We start from the raw sequence: 10,491 nt of genomic DNA on the forward strand, positions 1-10,491 counted from the left end.
GGAGCGTGTGAGGAGTCCCAACGGCTGTTCCATGGTTATGACACCCAGTCGACGCAGCTCGCCACCGTTGCCTCTGCCGCTGCCGACGCGTGGCCAATCCCAAACCCAGTCCCAGACCCAGTCCCAGTCCCATCCACAGTCGCAGTCCCATTCCCAGTCCCAGTCGCAGTGCATGAGCGCCCACTTTCTGCACTTGCACTCGCAGCTGCATCAGAAGCTCTCCGCCAGCTACTTTCGCAACCCGCCCTCGCCTTCGCCAACGGAACGGGATCGCGACCGAGACAGGGACAGGGAGAGGGAAAGAGAGAGGGAGCGCAACATCTCCGGCTCCGGCACATCGCCGCCAGCGACGAGCATGAGCGCAGCGCACCTGAATCCGCTGAGCGATCTGCAGAATATGCAGCCCTTTGACTTTCGCAAAATCAACTCGTCCACGCTGGGCGCCTTCGGGGCGCCGCCCGGCCCCACAGACTTTGTGCACCATCAGCACCAGCAGGCCGTACATCTGCAGCAGCAGGCGGTACAGCAGGCGGCGGTGCTGGCGCAGGCACGACGTCGCATTAATGAAGCCACCACGCCCGGGGAGAAGAGCGCCGCGGTGGCTGCCGCTGCGGCAGCTGCTGCTGCTGCCGCCCAGAGTAATCAGTTCTTTAGCGCAATGGCCATGGCCGGGCATCCGCTGCCGTATCACTTGCCGCCACCGCCACCCCCACCGCCGCCACCGCAGCACCAGCAACAGCCGCAGCAGCACCAACAGCAGCCGCAGCAGTCCAACAACAATCAGGTGTCGGCAGCAGAACATAGTCATGGCCATGGGCCGCACTCGCCAAATCATGCACAGATGAACCACAGTCACAGTCACGGTCACGGACACAGTCACAGCCAGTATCACCAGCACTCGCATTCGCACCATCACAAGGTAACGCAGCCCACATCGCCGGAGGACACGAGCGCCAGCAAGGTGCGTCATCTGGCCGCCGCCGTTGCTGGCGACAAGTCGAACAGCAGCTGTTCCTCGTCCAGCGCCTCCGGCATACAGCCGGCAAGCAGTTCACAGCGCATGACTCGGCTGGCTTTGGCTTCGGGTTCGGGCTCGGGCTCGAATTTGCGTGCGAGCCGCAAATCGGGACACTCGCCGGGCAGCAAGCGGCAATGGGGCTCGATGCCAGCCAATTTGGGTACACAGTTCATCAATCCGGTGACCGGAAAAAAGCGCGTCCAGTGCAATGTTTGCCTGAAGACCTTCTGCGACAAGGGAGCGCTCAAGATCCATTTCTCGGCGGTGCATCTGCGCGAGATGCACAAGTGCACCGTCGATGGCTGCAGCATGATGTTCAGCTCGAGACGTTCACGCAATCGGCACAGCGCCAATCCGAATCCGAAGCTCCATTCGCCGCATTTGCGGCGCAAGATCTCGCCGCACGATGGACGCAGCGCTCAGCCGCATCCGCTGCTGCTGCAGGCGCCCAATGGCATCATGGCGGGCCTGGGGCCGTTCGGTAGTTTCCCGTTGTTGACGCCGCCGCCGGATCTGCGCCATCATGCGCTGGGTGGCATGGAGCTGAAGCATGGCGCCGGTCAGGAGTATTTGCAGCGATCCTATATGGACAACAATGGCATGCTCGGGCGGTACGAGGGTCAGCGGCGCAAGGCGGCGCTCGAGGCGGGCGATGACGATGATGATGATGATGAGATACTCGAGGTGGGCATACACATGCCGGATGACGATGATGACGACGACGAGGCGGATGGCGATGGTGATGGCGACGATGATGATGACGATCCCGATGGTGATGGCATTGTGGTTGTAGGCGATGAGCTGGACAGCATACCCGACAAGGACAAGCACAGCCACGATGATTACATGCTGGACAACGGCAACGAAAGCGATGAGCGCTCCACATCCGCCATCTCCAGTCACAGTCTCAGTCACAGTCACAATCACAGTCACAGTCACAGTCACAGTCATAGCCACAGTCACAGCCAAACCAAAGAGCAACAACAGCCCAGCCCCTGTCCGAGCAAGGCCGAGCCGGAGCCATGCCCGGAGCCCGATGAGCAACACGAGGATTCACAGAGCCTCACGGATTCAGCGCACGCACTCGGCCAGACGCCGGCCAGCAAGCGAAAGCGCAAAAGCCAAAATCCTGTGCGCTGCACCGTGCAATCCGATGAGAATTCTTGCGACAATTCGCTGGATAACTACGACGTGGCCGCCGACTTGTCCATTAAGAAGATCAAGCTCAACGACGAAGCCGATACGGAGGCAGCGGATACGGATGCGCCTCGAAGAGCCCAACTGGGCGCTGCCACAGCCAAAGAAACCGAGGTGTTAACCAGCTCCACTGAGTCCACCAAGGCGATACCCTCGCCCCCGCTAACGCCCTACACCAGTGAGGCCAAGTCGCTGATAAAAATGGAGCTAGAGGAGGAGGAGGAGGAGCAGCAAAATCAGGAGCAGAGGCAGGAGCGCGAACTGCAGACAAATGTGCAGCAGCAGCTGCCAACATCGAGAAATACAAATACTCTGCAAGATGAGGGCGCTGGCACCCTGGATCTATCGCTTAGCACGGCCAGTGGCTCAGTTATCAAGCAGGAGCCGCTGGACGAGCTGGCGCTCACATATGGCGCCGATGCGGACGAGAATCGTTATTTGCGCATCAAGCAGGAGCTGCTTGGCGAGGATGAGCATGTCTTTGGACGTGCAGCGGTCGAGGAGAGCAGCACCAACAACAACAACGTTATTATAACTGAAAATATGTCGGGCAAGGGTGGCGACTCCAATGGCAGCATCAAGGCAGAGCCAGAGCGCGAACCCGAGCCGGAGCCAGAACCAGAACCAGAACCGGAACCAGAACCAGAGGTGCCCATTGACAAGGAGAACCCATTGAAATGCACCGCCTGCGGCGACATCTTTCAGAATCACTTCCACCTGAAGACCCACTACCAAAGCGTCCATCTGAAGCTCCACCACAAATGCAACATAGACGGTTGCAATGCGGCGTTTCCATCGAAGCGCAGCCGCGACCGGCACAGCTCGAACCTCAACTTGCATCGCAAGCTGCTCTCCACCAGCGATGAGCACAATAATGTGCTGCTGCCACCGGATCCGCTGCTGGAGCTGATGAGCATCAACAATAACAAGGTATTTGGCAGTGCTGGTGGCGTCGCTGGCGCTGGCGGCCCTGCTGGCGTGCCCGTTACCGCAGCTGGCGGCATGCCCAGCAGCATTCAGGCTGAGCTTCTGGCACGCATCTGCGCTGGCGCCCATGGGCTGAGCATGCCGCTGTGCTTTGAGGCGCTGCAGCATCGCTTCGCTGCGGGCCATGGACATGGTCAGGTGACCGGCGGATTCGGTGCGGAGGCAAATGCGAATGCAAATGCCTTCATTGCGGCAACCGATCCGCGCCTGCTGCTCAACCATGCCGGCAATCCACTGCTCTTCCCCGGACTTCACAGACTGCCGCGCTTCCACCACTTGACGCCGCACATGCTGGCCGGCGCCACTGCGCTGAGCCCCTTCTGCAGGCGAACCTCTTCCGATTCAAATTCGCAACACTCGATAACACCGCCGGTGGGCGCACGTGGAGGTTGCGATAGCAGCTCGCTAATGGGTTTGCGACCACGTTCCGGATCCGGTTCCGGATCGCCCGAGTACGATGGCCAGTCGACGCATACGCATGCACACACACATATGCACAAGCAGACGGCTGGCGAGGAGGCGGGGCAGAGCCAGCGGCAGTCTCCAGATCGCATATCATGACCATGTACCTCGTACTATGCCAAGGCGCTGGCATTTTATCACTGAAGGATCGTCGTGGACAACAAATTCATTAATGCAATATCAGGCTAAAACTTAGGACTACTACAGCATTGCTCATAATCATAATCGATATTAATCGATAAATCGGTCAACGACTTATCGATCGGAGGAGAAGATATCAGAAAATTCGCAATCCAAACTGCAGCTTGGCTCGCCAGCGCTCATTATAAACAATACTTTTACTAGGCTAATATAAAATATTAGATGGATCAACTAGCATTTTTTTTTTCTATATATACACACACATATATATATATATATACATATATATAAATATAATAATGAAAACCCCTATTTTTTTTTTTTTTAACTTGTATTTATAAAAACTGTTGTTTTGTGTACAAGCATGAAATTGTAGAGAATTGAATAATAATAATACTTATTATAATTATAATGAAGAATGAATAATAAAATTTAAAATATATGATTAATAACGATATATTGTTAGTGATACTCGATTATGTAAGCATAGCCTCTAAGCGCATACTTAACATAGATATGTGTGGGTAATGTCGTGTTTTTTTTTTTTTTTTTTTTTTTTTTTTTTTTTTTATATAGATTGATTCGTACCGCGACCCCAGGAAACCCCAAGTGTATTGTATGATAAACATAAAAACATGAATGAGTCAACGATAAAATGTTTTCAATGGGGAAAACAAAACTGATTACCATTTACTTAATCGATATATATGATCTTTCTATGTAGATTAACAAACGGTTTTTTTTTTGTTGTCTTCTTTTACGAGAATCCTAGAGTATCACATAGTGGGATAGTTCTGAAGCAGTAACCAGGCAAATACCTTCAACTCATATTTAAGCTATATATGTTTGCAATAAAATATCATGAAAAATATAAAACATAACAATGACTTTTTTCTATTTGGGCATATGGGTGAAGAAAAAGTGTTAACCTAAAAAGGCTCAGAGATCTATGTAGATCATTCCAACTCAATTACTACAAACTGGAGATATAAGCTGAGTAGCCGTTCCAACTGAACAATAAGGACCTGGGATACGAACAGCCTTGGTAGACAGGTCGAGATTATTTGTCTTTAATTATAGCCTCTTGCCTTAGTTTGGTTTTTTTGTTAGCTTTTATTGTTAAACAAGTTGCGAAATCGACTTTTAACTTTTATTGTTGGAAAAGTTGCGAAATCAAGCAGGTTGCTGGTTCGAATCCCTGTACGTAGGGTTTGTAAGTAAAGTCTTAGCGGAAGACGATGTGGTATATAAGTTGTGTGGAAGTGTCCAATAATTATATGCATATTATAATTTAACACGTATGGGAATACTAAAGAGAGTATATAATCGCTCGTCAAATCGAATAGAACTTTTGCTGCGAAATATTACAGTGGCTTACGCTACTTTCGGAGCATTTTTTCTTAATTTTAGAAGCAATTTATATCACTTAAGGAATTTTTACCCAAATGAAAACGGCTTGCTAACAAAGTTTAATTTTGCCATCAAGTCTAGAAAGCCATGAACCCAATTTTAAAGAAAAAAAATCTTTTTTTTTTATTTCAGAAATGTAATATTTTTGAAAACTAACTTGAGGTAATATTTCTTAAATTACGAATAATAATTCTGATATTAAAACATGTTTTATTATTATAAAGGCAATTTCAAATATAGACTACTTTCTAGAGCTAGGGATATTTCCTATTATTTGTTTTAAATTCTGTGCGGCATTGGAAGTAAGAAATCCAAAGAATATATTTTTGATAGAGCTCTGAAAGCGCTCTATTACAAACAAATGTGAAGCGAGAGATACTTTTAAGATGTACTGGTAAGTCGTAAATCTTCTTACATAAAAAGTGTTTTTTTTTTTATAAAGTATTATTTACTGTTTATTTTCTTTATAGAAATTCAAAATGTGTTGTAGTTGAAATTGATATACAATAAGTGCTCCAGTCCAGGGACTTAAAAGCATGCATGTGAGTTTTGAAGGGAGGTGAGGGGTACGATTTGTACTGTATTGGGATGCCATTGGTAAAATGCAAAATTGTAGTTAGGTACATTTTAGGGGGTTGCTATGCATGCGATTTTAATTTTAGATCGATTAAAATGGCTCGTAAATTTAGCTGCCTCCGCGGGGGCGTCAGAGTGTCCAAATAAATAAATGCATCGAATGGGTTGTACTCACATGTACTCGGTCGCCCACACTCACACACGCACACACACACTCGCACACATATGTGGGTAGTTACCGGGTGTATCTATAGATACACATATGCACATACTACAAAGAAGTATCTCTGCTGGATGGCAATGTGGCTTGTGGTTGTCCATGTCACCCCTGGGTCGGTGTCGGTGTCGGTGGCGGTGGCGACGCCATTGCCAATGCAATGGCCTCCCTTAGGAGAAAATAATAGAGGTTCGGTGTACGAGTAGTGCAATTTATTTAAAGTAACATTTTAGTGTTTCCTTCCGCTGAAATTCGTTCTCTTCCTTCCTGTTGGCAAGTCTCTCTTGCCGCGGCCAGAGCCTGCAGTTGCTGGCTACGTATTCGTACTCGAGGAATAACAACAGATTGTGGGCAAATAAAATTGCCACAATGTTATCGTTAAGCCAGCAGGACACGCAGAAACAACAAAAAACAATAGCACCAGCAGCAGCAACAACAACAACAACAACAACAACAGCAACGGGGTATCCGTATCCACGCGGCACGTTCATATCCGCGTCCCTGCCGCTTACATACCCTTACATTAAGCTTACATATGTACACATACATGCATACATATGCCACCATATGGCATCACACACACAGTACATGCATGTGAGTATATACTTTAGTTGGTATTTCTGACTGCATTCCATTTGCTACTTTACTCCGATTCGTATGTACAGGTATATATATATATTTATATATAAATATATATATATACATATATATATGGGTTTGTGCCCGTTGCAATTACACACATGCAAATAGGCGACAGTTACCCCACGCATGCAAACACACTCGCATTCGCACCTGTAAACACACACACACACACATACTTGCAACAAAGAGATATGACATTATATGGCATGGATAATCTTGTTCTAGATGCAATTTTGACTTTTGTTTACAGCCCGCTTTATGGAGCAATGTAATTCTGCATTTTTGTGTCCAAAGCAGCCACATTTACACACATGCAAAGACGCACACACACACACTGAACAACTAATGAGCGTGTTTGGCATTTTATGGGTCTCGTCGCAACGCTTTTAAGACAAACAATAAAAAAAACGCACAAGCAATGCCTAACTCTGAGATACGCTGTAAAACATTTGGAAAATGTAGTTCAGCGAATACAAATATTAATAAAAGAAACTCAGTTTATGCTTCTGACTCAACATTTACAAAAAAAAAATTTATTTGTTTAAGTAAAAGAAATTTATATATATTTATTTATTTAGTTTTTATTATTAATTTATTTAAATAATATAATATCTCCACTGAATGTCTTTCTACTATTATTACTATTAATTTACTTGTATTATTAATATTTTGCTCTCCAATATATTTTTCTGAATATGTTTTTACATTACAGCTCTGTCTGGTGTAATAACATTTTATTTTTTAGTTTCCCAAAAAACTTAAGACTCATAAAAATGTTCATTACTAAAGAAAATTGCAAGATGCCAAAATGCTTGGAGTATAATTTAAGGCAAATTTTAATTTTTAATAAAATATCTTTTCATTATTATTAATAAAAACACAACATATTTTTGCAAATTTGCTATGAATTGTATAAAATTTATGAAAATATATTCATATGCTCATATTAATAGTAACTAATATGTTCATATAAAGATATTTTAGCAAATTTAATATAGTTTTTAGTTTTAGTTTTTACTTTAAATTTAATTTCTTATATGCAGTAACATATTCTTTAAACATTTAAATTTTAATGATAAACTGCCAATAATTTTACATTTAAAGAAATGCCTAAAAAGATTCCGAAATTTTGGTTTTATGGAATATAATTCAAAACATTTTGTTCAATGTGGTTTTTGAAGGCGTTCACTCAATTCCGTTCGTTAAAGTTAGAGTCTACTGTGATATTTGTTGAGAGTTAAGCTTTTAATGCCAAGCCAAGCATTTTATTTAGTTAAATGGATTACAGATAAGCGAAATAAATTCATTCTATATTCAAAAGGCAGCAGTTGATGTTTTAAAGATGAGCAATTGCAGCTAGTAAACTATTACAGGGTATTCATAAGTAGACACACTAGCTAGCCTCTCTCTCTCTCTCACTCTCTCTCTGTATGTGTGTGTGTGTCGGGACATGTACAACTACAGAATGTATTACATAATTTTAGCAGTGCGCACAGACAATTGGCGAGGCAAGTAGACAGGTAAATATCAGTCAGTATATACCACATGCACGTACATATGTACATGTATGTATGTATGCATGTGACTTGCACACACATATAAACTACTCATATGCTGTTATATAGACACCTTGGATGCCACGGATAATGCAGTCTATGTCTAGCCCCTAACGTGCAATTGTTAAATTCGGTCTGCCCGTGGCAGTGGGTGGAAATGTGGTCTCGGTCTGGGGGTCTTGGGTCTGGGTGTGGTACTGGTACTGGGTTTTTGGTCTGTTTACGGTTCCGGGACCGTATTTCGTACAGATGTGGTGGCCAAAAACTGATAATGTACTCCTGCCAACTGCAACTAATTTGTTAGCGAGGACCTTGCAGTCAGTCAGGCGTTGAATCACATCGTAAATATCACATACATTCATAAAACAGTACACATTTTCCAGCAATTACTATATAAATATGAGTGTAAATTAAAGACAAAAATGCATAGCCCACAGTAGAGAAGAACCTAACGCGTATGCCTAACATATCTTCATTATTGATTTCAGAATGGATTATATATTCATAAAGAAAGTAAACTTTTTTGAGTATCATGATATAAAAATCAATGTGCTGTCCTTGATAGAGGAGTGGACTGAGTTGGTTGATTCAATTAGGCAACTGAGAAAACAAGGAACCGGAAACTGAGTGTACATTTGAATTTTCAAATACATTCTTATAAGAAGGTCAAAGTAGCCTGCGCTATCTAAGAATTTTTTGGCTCATACTTTGTGTACTCTGTAGTACTATGATAATAAATAATGATAATTATATTAATAATGATAATAATGACAATAAAGATAAGAAGAGAAATAAAAAAAATAAGGAAAAAATAATAAATTAAATTTAAAACTAAAAATGTTTAGTTTTTAATTCTAAAAACGTATCGAATTATAGGAAATTTAAGCAGTTCCCAATGAAAATGCTAAGTACAGGAGTCGACAGATCACAGAGGATGAGAACCGCGAACATTTACAAATATTTCGCGATTTGATAGACTGAATGCGAGGCAGGCAGGCAGACAGGCGGGCAGACATTTGCGTGGGCCGAAGGGTTATGGTTATTGAGGATCCTGGAAGGGTCGAGGGTCGAGAGTTGGAGTTGGGCGGGCAGGTAGAATTAATCCAATTTAAAAAGCGCTCAGCTAATCCAAAAACTGTTCGCAAATTCGTTGACTAAGTAGCTGTGTATGTACTTCGGCTGGGATCAATGAATGAATCCCATGGCTTTGGCTTTCATTGATCTGCATTTTATAAAGCCCGATATTTGGCCCAGTAACGATTAGAAGGGCGGCTGGCAAATATCAGCATTAGCCAACAGCTAATCTGTGGCGCAGGATATAGACGTAATCCCACAGCTTGCACACATTTACTCCGTATTCCCGGTACACGAGATGCCCAATAAATAGCCCAAGCCACATTGTTGTCTATCACAGTCAATTGAGAACATTTACGGGCGACACACGCTCTGCAGAGCAACGTAGAGAATATTAACCAAATTCCAGTGATATTCAATGGATACTGCGCCAGTTTTCCAGTCTAGCTTCTCCATACGCTCTCTGCTCTCCAGCACGCACCTGGAGGAGGAGGAGGGCAAAGGAGGGGAGGCCCACAAATATTATTTGAGCGCCAGTCCAAGCGATTCCTGCAATAGCTCCGAGGATGCATCCTCCGAGGACGGCAACACCACTTCCCCCACAGCCAGCAGCAGCAGCGGCAGCAGCGGCAGCAGCAGTGGGGGTAGCATCAAGTCGGATGTGAAGCCCGCCTTCACGTACAGCGCCCTAATCGTAATGGCCATACGCAGGAGCCCGGAGAAGCGTTTGACGCTGAGCGGCATCTGCAAGTGGATAGCCGATAATTTTGCCTACTATCAGAATCACAAGAGCGTCTGGCAGAACTCCATACGCCACAATCTGAGTCTCAATCCGTGCTTTGTGCGCGTGCCGCGCGCCTTGGACGATCCGGGACGTGGTCACTACTGGGCATTGGATCCGTATGCCGAAGATCTGACCATTGGCGAGACAACCGGCCGTTTGCGGCGCAGCAACAACGCGCTACTCAGTCGCTCTAAGGCAGCGGCTGCTCTGCAAGGTCACGGCAAGAGCCACGGCTATGCGCATCCTTATCAGCAACTGGCCAGCAATCCGAACGCCGCCGCCGCTGCTGCTGTTGCTGTAATGTATGCGCAGCTCTTCAAGCCGCACGCTGCCTACTTCCCCATCATGCCGAATGTAGCTCACCACCCGGCACAGCCGCAGCAGCATCCAATCATGATGCAGGGCAACCAACATGCGAATGGCACCG

The 10,491-nt window shown here is 45.5% G+C and overlaps 2 protein-coding genes across 2 annotated transcripts; both read left to right on the forward strand.

Annotated features, from left to right (window-relative positions):
- The first annotated feature begins 37 nt into the window (after positions 1–37).
- Positions 38–4,049, forward strand: LOC115765107. The gene is made up of 2 exons (XM_030708491.1): positions 38–598; positions 746–4,049. The coding sequence occupies exons 1-2, from the start codon at positions 38–40 to the stop codon at positions 3,761–3,763; spliced, it is 3,579 nt and encodes a 1,192-aa protein (XP_030564351.1). The 3' UTR covers positions 3,764–4,049.
- A 5,649-nt stretch (positions 4,050–9,698) lies between these two features.
- LOC115765108 (fork head domain transcription factor slp1-like) lies at positions 9,699–10,418 on the forward strand (the record flags this gene model as incomplete). Its single annotated transcript, XM_030708492.1, has 1 exon — positions 9,699–10,418. A coding segment is annotated over exon 1 (720 nt), but the record flags the coding sequence as incomplete, so codon positions are not given.
- Between the last annotated feature and the right edge of the window lie 73 nt (positions 10,419–10,491).

The sequence above is a fragment of the Drosophila novamexicana genome, unplaced genomic scaffold (assembly GCF_003285875.2).
Source record: "Drosophila novamexicana strain 15010-1031.04,08,12 unplaced genomic scaffold, DnovRS2.1 tig00000932-arrow-arrow-pilon, whole genome shotgun sequence".
NCBI lineage: Eukaryota > Metazoa > Arthropoda > Insecta > Diptera > Drosophilidae > Drosophila > Drosophila novamexicana.